The sequence below is a fragment of the Gobio gobio genome, assembly GCF_949357685.1.
Source record: "Gobio gobio genome assembly, chromosome: 22".
NCBI classification, from domain to species: Eukaryota; Metazoa; Chordata; class Actinopteri; order Cypriniformes; family Gobionidae; genus Gobio; species Gobio gobio.
Genome location: NC_137118.1, coordinates 44,962,349 through 44,976,641, shown reverse-complemented (window position 1 = coordinate 44,976,641; position 14,293 = coordinate 44,962,349). Strand labels below are relative to the sequence as shown.

The 14,293-nt window shown below is 36.8% G+C and overlaps 1 protein-coding gene across 3 annotated transcripts; it reads left to right on the top strand.

The window, feature by feature from the left end:
- Window positions 1-1,314: 1,314 nt before the first annotated feature.
- Window positions 1,315-10,226, top strand: plk2a (polo-like kinase 2a). 3 transcript variants are annotated; one of them, XR_013815613.1, is made up of 15 exons: window positions 1,315-1,532; window positions 1,801-1,908; window positions 1,992-2,108; window positions 2,187-2,316; window positions 2,399-2,582; window positions 4,447-4,645; window positions 4,728-4,875; window positions 4,956-5,050; window positions 5,139-5,277; window positions 5,369-5,449; window positions 6,586-6,745; window positions 6,826-6,955; window positions 7,050-7,160; window positions 7,244-8,914; window positions 9,016-10,226. XR_013815613.1 is itself a non-coding variant. In XM_079805118.1 (14 exons), exons 1-14 carry the CDS (start codon window positions 1,329-1,331, stop codon window positions 7,433-7,435), a joined length of 1,998 nt encoding a protein of 665 aa, XP_079661244.1. In that variant the 5' UTR covers window positions 1,315-1,328; the 3' UTR covers window positions 7,436-10,223. The 3 variants fall into 3 exon arrangements, 1 of the variants encoding a protein (XP_079661244.1); XR_013815614.1 differs by having other exon boundaries at window positions 1,318-1,532; window positions 7,244-7,620; window positions 9,350-9,929; XM_079805118.1 differs by having other exon boundaries at window positions 7,244-10,223.
- Window positions 10,227-14,293: the final 4,067 nt, after the last annotated feature.

Genomic DNA, 14,293 nt, shown 5'->3' with positions numbered 1-14,293 from the left:
TATCTTTGCTTGTATTAGTATTGTGTGTATGTGCGTGTGTGTGTGTGTGTGTGTGTGTGTGTGTGTGCACTCTAAATAATGCTGGATTAAAAATAACCCAAGTTGGGTTGAAAATGGACAAACCCAGCAATTGGGTTGTTTTAACCCAGCGGTTGGGCTAAATGTTTGCTTAAAACAACCCAATCGCTGAGTCCATTTTCAACCCAACTTGGGTTGTTTTTAACCCAGCACTTTTTAGAGTGTGTTTCCCCCCCCCCCCCCCCCCCCCCTTTCCTCTTCTCTTTCCTCTGGCGGTTGTTCTTGTTCTCTCTTGTTATCTATCCTTTGTTTATTTCTTTCTTAAATGTCTGTTTCTCTCTTTATCTGTAATGCTTCATTGTTCTTATTAATAATAATAATAACTGCTCAAAAACATTCTAACATACAGAATAATAATAAAGTTAAAAAAAAGTGTTAAAATAAGAAAATAAAACATATTGTAAAATACATAGGAAATAGAAAAATAAATAAACTTTCCATTTTAACACGAAGTAATAATAATAATAAAAATGTCCTGCAAATAAAACGTTCTAACATACAGAATAATAATAATAATAAAATACATAAAATGCATTAAAATATGAAAAAAAAGAACTTTCCATTTCAACACAAAATAATAACAATACATTTTGATATTATAATTAACATAGTCCTTCTTTATATATCTAATCTCAGGAATAAAATATTCCACGTCAAAGCTCAAATTATAACATTCACTGATTTGAGACGCGCCTGTTTTTTCACTAAAAAAAATTAATTGTATGATAGAAATATGTGTATTTGATGTCCTTTTTTATACTCAGAATGATAACTTAGAATGCAAAGAACAACATATTATAGAGTTATTGATTTTATTAGGAAAATATCATATACATAAAAAAAGTGGGCTCAATGTAAACCAAATTTTTCACACTTTGTAAATGACTTTACATTGTATGTAAATCTCTTGGAACAAGCAAAGAACAAAAAAGCAATGAAAACATGTAATGCTTTGAAAGCACTGGACTTTATGTAATTTTTTGTTTGTATGTTTTTTTCTTTTCTTTTTTTTCATTTTTTTTTTTTTAATTTCCTGACAGCTACAGTTAATGTGATATTATGAGTATGTAATACCTCATGTTCTTATGGCATTGAATAAAAAATAAAACGATTTGAGACGCGCGTGCTTATTCCAGCGCTTCAGTGAACGCGCGTGACGCGCCGGTGAAAATAAAATAAGGAGGCGGAGCGACCGCGCGCGTGTATAAGACCGAAGCCCTGTGATGATTCCTCGCAGTCGGGACTCGAGCATGGACATACTCAGGACTATAACACACCACCATCACCATCATCAGCCTGTGCACAGCGGCAAGATGTGTGAACACACACACCACAGACCCACCGAGAGCAGACGAGGGAAAGCAGAGGATCATAATAACGCTCAAGAGATGTCACGCATCATCACGGATTCAACCACTGGGAAGTGTTACTGTAGAGGAAAAGTTTTGGGCAAGGTAAATATTTTACACCTGACTTATGAAAAATGAGTAGATACCATTTTATATATATATATATATATATATATATATATATATATATATATATATATATATATATATATATATATATATATATATATATATATATATATTAAAAACAAAAGTATTTTGAAATTGCATCAGCTGGTTTATATTTTGAATTTAGTTATGCATAAGAGATTATTTGCACCAATTGAATAGACTGATATGCAATGCATCCTCTCTCTCTCTCTCTCTGTTGCAGGGCGGTTTTGCCAAATGCTATGAATTTACAGATCTAAGCTCTGGCAAAATGTATGCAGCCAAAATCATTCCACACACACGCGTCTCCAAACCTCACCAAAGGGAAAAGGTAACTTGCTTGCCCTGTTCGTCACGTATTTGCTGCATTGCCTAAATGGCTTTATTAAGTTTCCGCAACCGTTTGATTGACAGATCGACCGAGAAATCGAATTGCACAGAGCCCTGCATCACAAACACATCGTTCACTTCTACCACCATTTCGAGGACAAAGATAATATCTACATCCTGCTTGAATACTGCAGCAGACGCGTGAGTGCCACTGATGGGCTTCTTCAATAACTGGTTATTTTAGGAAATATTGTGCTGATGTGTTTTGTTGTCCTTCAGTCACTAGCACACATTCTCAAGGCCCGGAAGGTGCTTACAGAACCAGAGGTGCGGTACTACCTGAGGCAGATCGTCTCGGGGTTAAAGTATCTCCACGAGCAGGAGATTCTGCACAGAGATCTTAAACTAGGTAAGCGCCCTAGAACATGCATATAATCACTAATAACACACATGAACCTTCGTAACCCGATCGATTCTGTTGCTTTTCCCAGGTAACTTTTTCATCAATGAGTCAATGGAGCTCAAGGTTGGAGACTTTGGTCTGGCTGCAAAGCTGGAGCCGGTTGAGAACCGCAGAAGAACGATATGCGGGACGCCTAACTACCTGTCGCCCGAAGTCCTCAACAAGCAAGGGCACGGCTGTGAATCTGACGTCTGGGCCCTCGGCTGTGTGATGTAAGTGCAATGGGTCGCTTTATACTACTTGAAAGCTTGAATCTGATTGGCTGACGAACGTTCTAAGGTGTGCAGTCATTTTCAGGGAAACGCACGGCTAAAGTAGTCCCAGGCAGGTTATGCCCGCATTACAGTTCCATATCACTCCGCCAAATGTTTTCAAATGTCTTGACAACAGCAAAAGAACCACAGAAACGTGTTGCTCTGACGATTGTATCAGTAAAATACTTTAACGACTTAAAAGCTATAAGACATTTCTCAGTAGCGAGGGAATAACGGCGCTGTTCTTGAAGCAGATAAACTTACAGTTTCACTATTAGTAGAGACCAAACACTGAGAGACGCAGACTAGTGTAAGTGTGGTAATACACACACTTAATATCTCTCTAATAACTGCATTAGTCTGATATCAGTGGCTCAAGCCTCTGTTACGAGCTCTAAAATGACATTTTGGAATTAGTAATGGAGGCTTGGGATGAGATGCGTAAGAAATTTGTCCTTTAAGGACAAAAAACTGACAAATGACTTGAAATAAATAATCTGAGCAATGTTTTGATGTGTGGTAACCATAGCGGAATAATTGACTCCAGGCCATTGAGTATAATATATATACATATACTTACCGTAATATATAAAAATAATGCACGTCGTGGCCGCATTACCACCTCGGGTGTGCATTATTTTTCTAATAATTCAATGGCCTGTCAACAATTATTCCTTACTTAATAAACGGGCCTGGCAACAGAACGGACCACTGCTCAAAAAAGAGCGACATCACGCCTCGAACATGCTAAGGTCGGAAATTAATGGGGCAAAAATGCCCCCAAAATTCAAGATATGGAGTGGTTGCTATGCAGTTGCTAGGGTACTCAGGATGGTTGCTATGCTACTCCGGTGGTTGTTAGGGTTTTGCTATGCTGTTGCAAGGGTGTTCTGGATGATTGCCATGCGGTTGCTAGGGTATTCTGGGTGGTTGCTATGCAAAAAATTCCCTCCCAGACAGCAACATAGTGTCATCCAGATCCGGCCCACATCTGGTCCACTAGGAATCCACATTTATAACATGATATAGATAAGCAATACCGAACGAGCAAGAGTGCCGTTTTCCCGAATATCAGCACAATTGCTAATGTGATATTGATTTTATATATATTTTATATTCTTAAAGCTGACTAAAAGTAATCGAGGATGGATCATTTAGACGAACTTGATTGTGTACATTGAGATGTCTTGTTATAAACTCTGGATTGCTGAATTCTGTCATCTATATAATGTTTAATATTGCTCATTAATGAGCTATTTGTACTGCTTGTTTTAAGTGAAAGAATGTTAAATATTGCACTTAAATGCAATTACAAAGCAATTGGTTTTGTTTAACTCTGAAACATGAAATGTGCTGCTTTAGCTAAACAACTAACCTTTTAATAGAAAAAAACATACTTTCAATGAACTTTAAGTTACCTGTATTTTTTTGTGAAAATAACCCAACTGCACTTTGATATTATATTTGATATTACTTGGAATGCACAATAAAAAAACATGATTTATGAAAATTAATTAAAAAAAACAAGTTTTTGCACATCAACTCTTCAGTTCTACATAAATCCCCAGTAATCTCTGAGCATCACAGTGATGTTAATGAATGATTCAACGACTCACTCACTTCATCCAGCCATTTTGAATGAATCATTTGACTGAATCATTTGACTCAGTGACTCATTTAGACAGTTCACTTTCACCTACTAAGATAATAAAGTAATTGCAGTCGCATTGCATACAATGTTTTTATCTGGCTCTGAATTGCGACAAGGTGGATGGATTTCGTGGAGATGTTTATTTATGACGGATAATCTGTGTCCCAACAGGTATACCATGCTTTTGGGAAGACCTCCTTTTGAGACCACAAACCTTAAAGAAACGTACCGGTGCATTCGGGAAGCGCGATACTCCATGCCTTCGTCTTTGTCGGCCCAAGCCAAGCATCTCATTGGCAGTATGCTGGCCAAAAGCCCTGTGGATAGGCCACATCTTGATGATATTCTACGCCACGACTTTTTCTGCCAGGTGTGTGTCTCTTTGTGCCTTTGTGTCTTCACCAGTGAAGCATTCAGTGGCTTTGAGCTTGTTTTTTCCTCTCTTATATCAGGGTTTCACACCAGACAGACTGTCTGCTAACTGCTGCCACGCAGCCCCAGACCTTCACCACACCAGCCCTGCCAAGAGCTTCTTCAAGAAAGCTGCAGCCGCCCTGTTCGGTGGAAAGAAGGACAAAGCCAAGTACTTGGAGACTCAAAGTAAGCGCTCGTGTACAGTAAACCATCCGTGGATTACCCAAGTTACATCACTAGACTGATACACGTCTTGCTTCTTATAGATAAACCAACCAAGGAAGAGGAAGACATAAACAAACTATGCCTTGACCTCCGGAAAACATCAGTGAGCCCCCAACCCTGCAGACAAACCCTTGAGGTGAGCTCCTTCGTCCTTCTCATAGTTGTGCAGAAAGTTTGAGATCGTAACCTAACCCCATGCACATTCCATCCTACATTTCCCACAGGACACTAAGCCCACCATCACAACTGCTGGAAAACCAGCTGTCCCGGCGGCAAAGGACACCAGCAGCAAACAGCACATTAGAGACAGCATTCGGATGATAGTGCGGGGAACTCTGGGGAGCTGCAGTAGCAGCAGCGAATGTAAGACACGCCGCTTTATTATCGTTGGGAGGCTGGTAATGGATGCTTCAGTGCGGGATCTAATGGGCTTTGGTGCTTTTTGCGTCCGCAGGTCTTGAGGACAGCACAATGGGAAGCGTTGCGGACACTGTTGCCCGAGTACTGCGAGGCTGTCTGGAGAACATGCCGGAAGGTGCGTTTCTGAGGATCTGACATGATCCGAGTCACAAATGCAAAGTCACGTTTAATAACTCTTTCTTGATAATAAGGTCAATTAAAATGCATTTAAAAATAAAACGTATTGTAAGATAAAAAAGCGGCAAAAGGGTTTTGAACCTTTTAAAAACTTGCATATATATATATATATATATAAAAATTAAAATCAGTTTTGTTTAGAATTTAGTTCTATATGTAATAAGTTATACATTTTTAATAACCAATTTTAACAATAAAGTAAACAATATCCGTTTAAAAAAATAACAGATTAGACAGATAAGTATTATTTAAAAAAAGCATTAAAAGGATTTGGAAAATTTTAAAAAGTTTGAAATCTGAAAATAAAATAATAGTATTAAATTAAAACCCTTTTTTTAACATTTTTTATTTCATGTTAAAGTTATACATTTTCACTTTTAATAACCTATTTTTAACAAAATAAGTAAAAAAATCAGAAAAAAAACTTTTTCTGGATTTTTGTCGGTTTTTGTCATGAGTATAAATAAAAAATATAAAGCAATAAAGGATTTTGAATATTTAAAAAAAAAAAAAAAAATTATCTGAAAAAAAAAGAATAGAAAATAAATTCATAAATAAGTTTCGTTTTTTATTCCACTTTAATGTTCTAACATTTAACTTTTAATGCATTTTATTTCCTTTAATAACAAAGGAAATAAAATGCATACAAAATTGATAAATACAAAGTGTTTTTACAAGTATAAATAAAAATAAAAAGCATTAAAAGGATTTTTAAAAATGTAAAAAGTTTAAAATCTGAAAATTAAAATCCATTTAGTTTAGTTTTGTATTTCATGTTAAAGTTTTTTACTTTTAATAACCTATTTTTAATAATAAACTAAATAAATGCATTAAATATTTATAAAACTTTGAGAAATATGGAGGGTTTTGTTAAAACCGTGTAAATAAAAAGTATTTAAAGGATTTTAAAAAGTTATTTAACAATAAAGTAAAATAAAATGCATTATTATAAAAAAAGCATTAAGAGGGTTTTGAACATTGTAAAACGTTTAAAATCAGATTTTTTTTTTCATGTCAAACGTCAGAGTTATACCTTTCACTGTTAATGATGCATTTTTAATCTCTCGTTTACAGTTAATAATATTCCAAAAGAGAGCGTGAACGGCAGCTTCCAGTGGGTGACTAAGTGGGTGGATTATTCCAACAAGTACGGCTTCGGCTACCAGTTGTCAGATCACACAGTTGGCGTTCTCTTCAACAACGGCACTCACATGAGCCTGCTGTCGGACAAAAAGTACGTTGACGATCTCAAATGTGTTCGTAGCTCTGTTGCTGCTAGAAACCATGAAGACTAACGTGTCTTTCTCCCCTCAGGACGGTGCATTACTATGCAGAGCTGGGACAATGTTCGGTCTTCCCCACTACAGAAGCCCCAGAGCAGTTCGTCGGTCAGGTCACCATCTTAAAATACTTCGCCCACTACATGGAAGAGAATTTGATGGATGTAAGTGTCCTCGCCTGGTGGAAATGGGTTGCAATTGAAGTCTATTAATAATTAGCATCAGGTTTTCTGACGATTGCTTGCTGTTGTTCAACAGGGAGGTGATTTACCCAACGTTACTGATGCAGGCAAACCCAGATTGTACCTTCTTCAGTGGCTCAAATCTGACCGAGCACTCATGATGCTCTTCAACGATGGCACTTTCCAGGTAAACCTTCGTATTTGCTCTAATGCGAGAACATCTACCTGCATAATGTTGACTTGATTGCTAAACACGTGCTATTCCCACAGGTCAACTTCTACCACGATCACACCAAGATCATCCTGTGCAATCAGAGCGAAGAGTACCTACTGACGTACATCAACGAGGATCGCGTGTCCACCACGCTGCGGCTCAGCACCATGCTGGTGTCCGGATGCTCGTCGGACCTTCGCAGCCGCATGGACTATGCACTTAACATGCTGTTGCAGAGATGCAACTGAACGATACGAGCTAACACCGAATGGGATACTTTGAAAAGACGAGAATGTGGACTACTTGCGGCTGGACGGGAGAGTATTGAAGACGGGAGGCGATGCAGTGGATTATGAGTTTTACAAATGGACTGAACTGAGCTGGGCTGGAACCAGAGACGACGATGAAATCAAGACATTGAGATCTCATTTAGGTGTTTATCTTTTTAAAATGCAGAAATCTTGCTTTGTTGAAGCCAAACGGAGATGTTAAGTCTTTCCCTGCCAGCGTTGACTGCAGAAGTTGCCAGCATTTTTGATCATATTCGCACATTTTTTTAATGGCCTCCATTAAGTTGTATGAATATGTAAACATTCAAAATATCGAAAGAAAGAACATAACCTGTGCTTTTAGGCTAAAAAATATATCCACACTAGGGATCGACCGATATGGACATTTTGGCCGATACGATAATTCTTTATATTTGAAAGCTGTTAACCGATATATATTTGCAGATAAATCCAAAATTTTATATAATTTTTGAGAGCCTGATTTACAAAAACAAACGTAGAGAACATTCAAAAGTAACGCACACATTAGGGATGCACAGATATGCAAATTTTGGCCGATCCGATAACCGATAATTCTTTATATTTGAAAGCCGATAACCGATATATTGGCTGATAAATCTACATTTTTTTATTATTTTTGAAAGCCTGATTACAAAAACAAACGTACTTCCTGTAACGTTCATAGCATATTTGTTCAAAGTTATCTGGTCTTTAATAAGGTTCTCAAAGCGTTAGCACAAAACGTTATTGGAATATCCATGGAATATTTTTTTTTACTAAAACGTTTTAGTTTATTTAATGTTTTTTTTAAATGTTACTTCTTGTTAGGGAATTTTCAGAGAACATTCAAAAGTAACATTAGGGATGCACCGATATGCAAAATTTGGCCGATATGAAAACCGATAATTCTTTATATTTGAAAGCTGATAACCGATATATTGGCCGATTAAATCTATATCCAATTTTTTATATAATTTGAGAGCCTGATTTACAAAAACAAATGTAGAGAACATTCAAAAGTAACATTCACTTTAGGGATGCACCTATACCGATAACCGATATATTGGCTGATAAATCTAAACATTTTTATTATTTTTGAGAGCCTGATTATAAAAACAAACGTACTTCCTGTAACGTTCATAGCATGTTTGTTCAAAGTTATCTGGTCTTTAGTAAGGTTCTCAAAGCGTCAGCACAATTTTATTGGAACGTCCATGGAATTTTACTAAAACGTTTTTTTTTTTTAATGTTACTACTTGTTTGGGAATTTTCAGAGAACATTCAAAAGTAACATTAGGGATGCAGCGATATGAACATTTTGGCCGATACGATAACCGATAATTCTTTATATTTCAAAGCCGATAACTGATATATTGGATGATAAATCAAATACCAGATTTTCATATAATTTTTGAGAGCCTGATTACAAAAACAAGAGTCTCAGCATTAAAAACCATGTCCCAAGCATAGAATTATGATGTTCTCATTATAATTTCAAGCAATTCAAACCCATCATGATGAACAGTGCACATCTGAAGTGTCTCAGCTGAAGGAAATAGATTATTTATCAGCTTTAATATATCGGACAAATGTTCTTATCGGCCCGATAATGATAACATTAGAAATGAACATATATCGGCCGATATAGTGTGTATCCCTAATACACACTTGAAAGTGAATACAAACAGCTTTTTTTGTTTTTGTCAAAGTTTCCGGATCGATGATAAAAGATAGATCATGAAATGGATCGAGTCCATCGACACACGACTTTGTACAGTAACGTTAGGCGGTTTTGATTTACATGCTGTTGAATGTTGATGATCACGATAAATGCATCAGCAATGCTTAATCCGCTCCTTCTGGTTTACGCAGATCATCTTCTTCGCTTGTTTTTGGATTTGGAGATGCTGTACTATTTCAGAAGGAGCGCAACAGCGCCCCCTACCAAACCCAGATTGCCGGCAAAACTCGTCAGTGGCGGGGAAAGAGTTAACGTTGAGGAAAAGGAGGCTTTAGCAAGGCAGGGTGGTTGGATGTTGCTCTCTTGAGAGCAGATTTTTCTGTTAACTGTGAAAACATTCCTGCTTAAGGACACGGGCTCCAGAGTGAAATGATCCGATGCTGTAGTTGCGCGGCCGGTTGGAAGGCGAGAAGAACCGGCTGCATTTCACTGTGCGCACGCTCTGCAATGCCATGGACATAACTTATTATCAGACAGACCCAACTATTTATTTATTTAATAAAGATGACCTTCGTGTTCATGAGTGATGTGTCAAGAACACGTGTTATTTAATTGTTCATTACAATAATCGTGACTAGTCCTTTCACGTCAATCTCCCGGGGCATCATGGGAGTTGAGACCAACTCATTATGCAAGGCCGATGGCAAAACCGCAATCGGCGTGTGTCTTGTCTTGATGTTTGTATAAAGATTAAAGATGAATAATATTGTGGAGGTGTTGTATTTTGTTTCTTTTTTGAAGCGTAATTACCCCCATTGTCCCTGCGTCTGAGTGCCAAAGCAGTCCATTATGTAATCCTCCAGGGGCCGATGAAGCCACTTCAAAAACACACACGTTATGCTTACAAAAGACATGAAAAGAGTGTTGTTTTCACCACCTACTTTCAGCCCAGTACAAATTCCCTACGCTGTGTTGACAAGCTCTTCGTGCACTATAGTAAAAGACAGTACTTGATGTGATTTTGTACTGTATTTATAATGCAATTGCTTAAAACTACTTTATCTGATCAATGGATTGCTTATATTATTTGCATTTCACTCGTTTTTTTCCTGCTGTCCGCAACCAGAACAGACATGTGACTCATTTTTGGGTCACAACCCAAAAAAATAATGAAGCTAGTTACGGTGACAAACGCCAACTCTTTTCATCATGCACTAATTAACTCAGGTATTATAATTAGTCATAATTTAAAGATAAATAGGGACACAAATGAATAGCTCATAGAAGGTTTCCAGAATTAATTAAAATAAATGCATCTGAATACCTGAAGCATAGCTGGCTCACACTACTTTCGTTCTTTAATAGGTCATGAGTTGCATTAAATCCATTCCTTAGAAAAAGTGTGATGGAAAACCATTGCGTCCCAATTTGCATACTATCCATCCTAATAACATTCGAAATTAGAGTGACCAAAATCATAATAGCCTATGTTTAAATACGTTTTCCAAAGATAAGTGGTGATAAATAATAAATATGTAGTGATAAATGAAAGATTAATAGATTGTAACCTGACGAAAATATATTTATTCAATGTTACCCACATTAAATTTCATATGCAACAGCATTGACAACTTTTATAAAGATACGTTTGGTCATTATAACTTTTAAATGCATCATTATGCAGGCAGATCAACATGCAGCTATTTCTCTCCAAGACGGTAGGAAATTAAATTAAATTGAACGATTTAAACAGTGACAAAATGATTGACAGGTCAGTTTAAACGGCGACAGGATGCACGTAGGCCTAACTAAAGCGACAGAGCTGTCAATCAAGTTCCCATGAAATCAAAATGGAGGTTTTTAGGATTGTAGTATGAATATGTTAGCCTTACTGTTAGCCTTACTGTTATCTAAAAGCTTGTGTTCTCCAAAACAATGACAAAATCTGATTTTCTGTCCAATCAAACGCTCTCTAGAATGTGAAAATATATCTACTGGATATGAAGAAAAGAAAAACAAGACGAGAAAGGGAGGACATTGGGTAGGGTGGCCATATGTCCGGATTTTGGCCGGACAGTCCGGATTTTAAGCCCCCAAGCTGCTAAAAACCCCCCCGCTCTAGAATCTTTATTGGGATGCAACAGCATAGCGTCTAATGCCGTAAGATCTCTGGTCAAACAAATGATTGGCTGAAAGCGGTGTCAAATAAATATCTGATATATCATTGGTTAAAAACGTAAACAAGCCTTGTCCACATGCTGGCTACGTCATATCATAACGTTAACATGCCGAAACGTCAAACCTCATTTACTCCGGAATGGACAAAAGAGCACGAATTTATATTAAAAAGCAGTAGAGACGCTTTTCATGGATTTGGCACTGTGCCAGATTATTTGTTTATTTATGCATTTATTTTATTTCCAGAAGTCCAGAAATGTTATGTTTTCAGGCACTGTGCACTTTGCAAGACAGGTTCCTCTCAGTGGTCAGTTTTTGATACATCTTGAATAAATACAAATACTGTGAACAAACACTTTTTGCTTCTTACACATAGGTATAATTCGAGATATATCGTAGATCAATGGTCTGGCAATGAATAGAGTAGGCTATTTCAGAATCACTATCACCATCGATATGATGGACAACATTGTACTGTAGTTGTGAGTACACCAGTGTCCTATGCAATTATTCCTGCTTCACTAAATGCCGCAAAATGTCCCCCTTTTTGGTGTTATGGAAATGGCCACCCTGAGATTGGCCCTTTATGGCACACGGTAACCATGTCAAGACGCAGTTTTCATTTGTTCATCTTTGCGTCGAGCCAGCTGGTATGTCGTCTCTCTTGGCCTTGACGAGGAAAGACTGGAGGAACAGAGAGGCGTTTGTTGTCCAAGATCCGTATAGCCCACAGTTGGCCGCCTGGAGAGAAGTCTCTTTCTAGCATCATCTGTCACTTTGGCTCAGAGAAGACAAAATGGCCTACATTTCAATGCCAGATTACTTAATAGACTGAATGCACAAAATAACACTTTTACAGTTACATAACACGAACATAGCCACTGATATTGACCATAACTATGATCTTTTTTATCTTTTACACAGGCCTTCGGCTCACATGAACAAATGACTGGATCTCTGAGTAATAAAGTCATAAAATAAAAGTAAAGTAATAATATAATATTAAATAAATAAATACAATTAATGTTTAAAAATATAATTAGTAATACTAATAATACATTAAAATAATAATGTTTATTATTTGAATAGTGATAATTGTAATGTATTATAATATTTTAGTGCTGTTAAATCGATTAATCGCGATTAAATCGCATCCAAAATAAAAGTGTGTACTGTGTATAATTATTTATATTTGAGTGTACACACTTGCATGTATATACTGTATATATATTTATATCTTTATATTTTATATATAAATATAGGCCTAACACATTTTCTTAAATATATACATGTATATACATGTATGTATTTATATATACGTAATACTTATGCAGTACACACACATATTATGCAAACACAAACTCTATTTTGTATGCGATTAATCGATTTGACAGCACTAAATATAATGTATGACAGATGTTTCAATATTGTAAAGCAAAGGACACAATGGATAAATTATATATATACACACACACACAATATAATATAATAAATGACTGATGCTTCAACATTTTATAGCAAGGGACACAATGCCTTATTTTGGCATATTAAGACAAATAAATAAATAACAATAATAATGTTTAAGCATTATTTGAATAATAATTGTAATTGTTGAGCTGTTCTGTATGCTGCTGTTTGCACAGTAAAATAAACCTGTGAAAAAATGTATTTTTAACAGCTCACAGACACTCGTCAATTGTATTTTTATTTAATGCAAATTCAATATTATAATCTTATCAGTTAACGGTTAATATTTGGATAAAGAGCGGCGGTTGTCGGTCGGGAAAATTAAAGGGTTAGTTCACCCAAAAATGAAAATTCTGTCATTAATTACTTCCCTCATGTCGTTGGACACCCCTCAGACCTCCGTTCATCTTCAGAACAGAAATGAAGATATTTTAGTTGAAATCTGATGCTCTGAAAGGCCTCCATTGGCTCAATGGCACGTTACACTCTCAAGACCCTTAAAAGGCACTAAAGACGTCGTTACAAAGTCCATCTCACTACAGTGGTTCTAAAATAACTTTATGAATCGGCGACAATAGTTTTTGTGCGCAAAAAAACCCTAAATAACGACTTACATAGTGATGACGATTTCAAAACACGGCCTCATGAAGCTTCGAAGCGTTATGAATCAGTGAGTCGAATCATGATTCGGATCGCGTGTCAAACCGCCAAACTGCTGAAATTTGGCGATTCAAACTGCTGAATCGACTCACTGATTCATAACTCTTCGAAGCTTCATGATGCCGTGTTTTGAAATCGTCATCACTATATAAGTCGTTATTTAGGTTTTTTTTGGCACAAAAACTTTTGTCGCCGATTCATAAAGTTATTGTAGAGCCACTGTAGTGAGATGGACTTTGTAACGACGTCTTTAGTGTCTTTTAAGGGTCTTGAGAGTGAACCGTGCCATTGAGCCAATGGAGGCCTTTCAGAGCCATCAGATTTACACTAAAATATCTTCATTTCTGTTCCGAAGATGAACGGAGGTCTGACGGGTGTCGAACGACATGAGGGGTGAGTAATTAATGACAGAATTTTCATTTTTGGGTGAACTAACCCTTTAACCGAAAAGTGGATGATTACGTTACTGTTGATCATCTGTCCGTCATCGTATAAAGCCCGCCCTGACAATTTGATTGGTCCGAACAGCTCTGGTTCCAGCATAGTGGCTCCACATTGGATCAAGTCCACACTGAACTTCCCGACCTCAAATGTTGTGGGCGGGGCTAAGTTCGGCTGGCATCCAGGCTAACATAATGGCCTTATTTTGGTATTTTTAAGACAAAAAATGTACTAGAAGCCAGAATGTACTAGAAAAAAACCAAAAATATTTTAATGAGCAACGATTCAGCCAATCTACCGTTCTCAGGCTTACTAAACACAAACAAATGACCAAAATGCTTAGCGAAACTGGTTAAATGTGTTGGCATGAAAACTGTGAGAATAGCTGG

What these genes read in the sequence shown, in the direction of transcription:
- plk2a (XM_079805118.1), top strand. Translation starts at nt 1,329, where the DNA reads ATGGACATACTCAGGACTATAACACACCACCATCACCATCATCAGCCT. An exon ending in GCCACGACTTTTTCTGCCAG is followed by an intron (nt 4,646 to 4,727) that starts GTGTGTGTCTCT and finishes CTCTTATATCAG; the next exon opens with GGTTTCACACCAGACAGACT. An exon ending in CAAGTACTTGGAGACTCAAA is followed by an intron (nt 4,876 to 4,955) that starts GTAAGCGCTCGT and finishes TGCTTCTTATAG; the next exon opens with ATAAACCAACCAAGGAAGAG.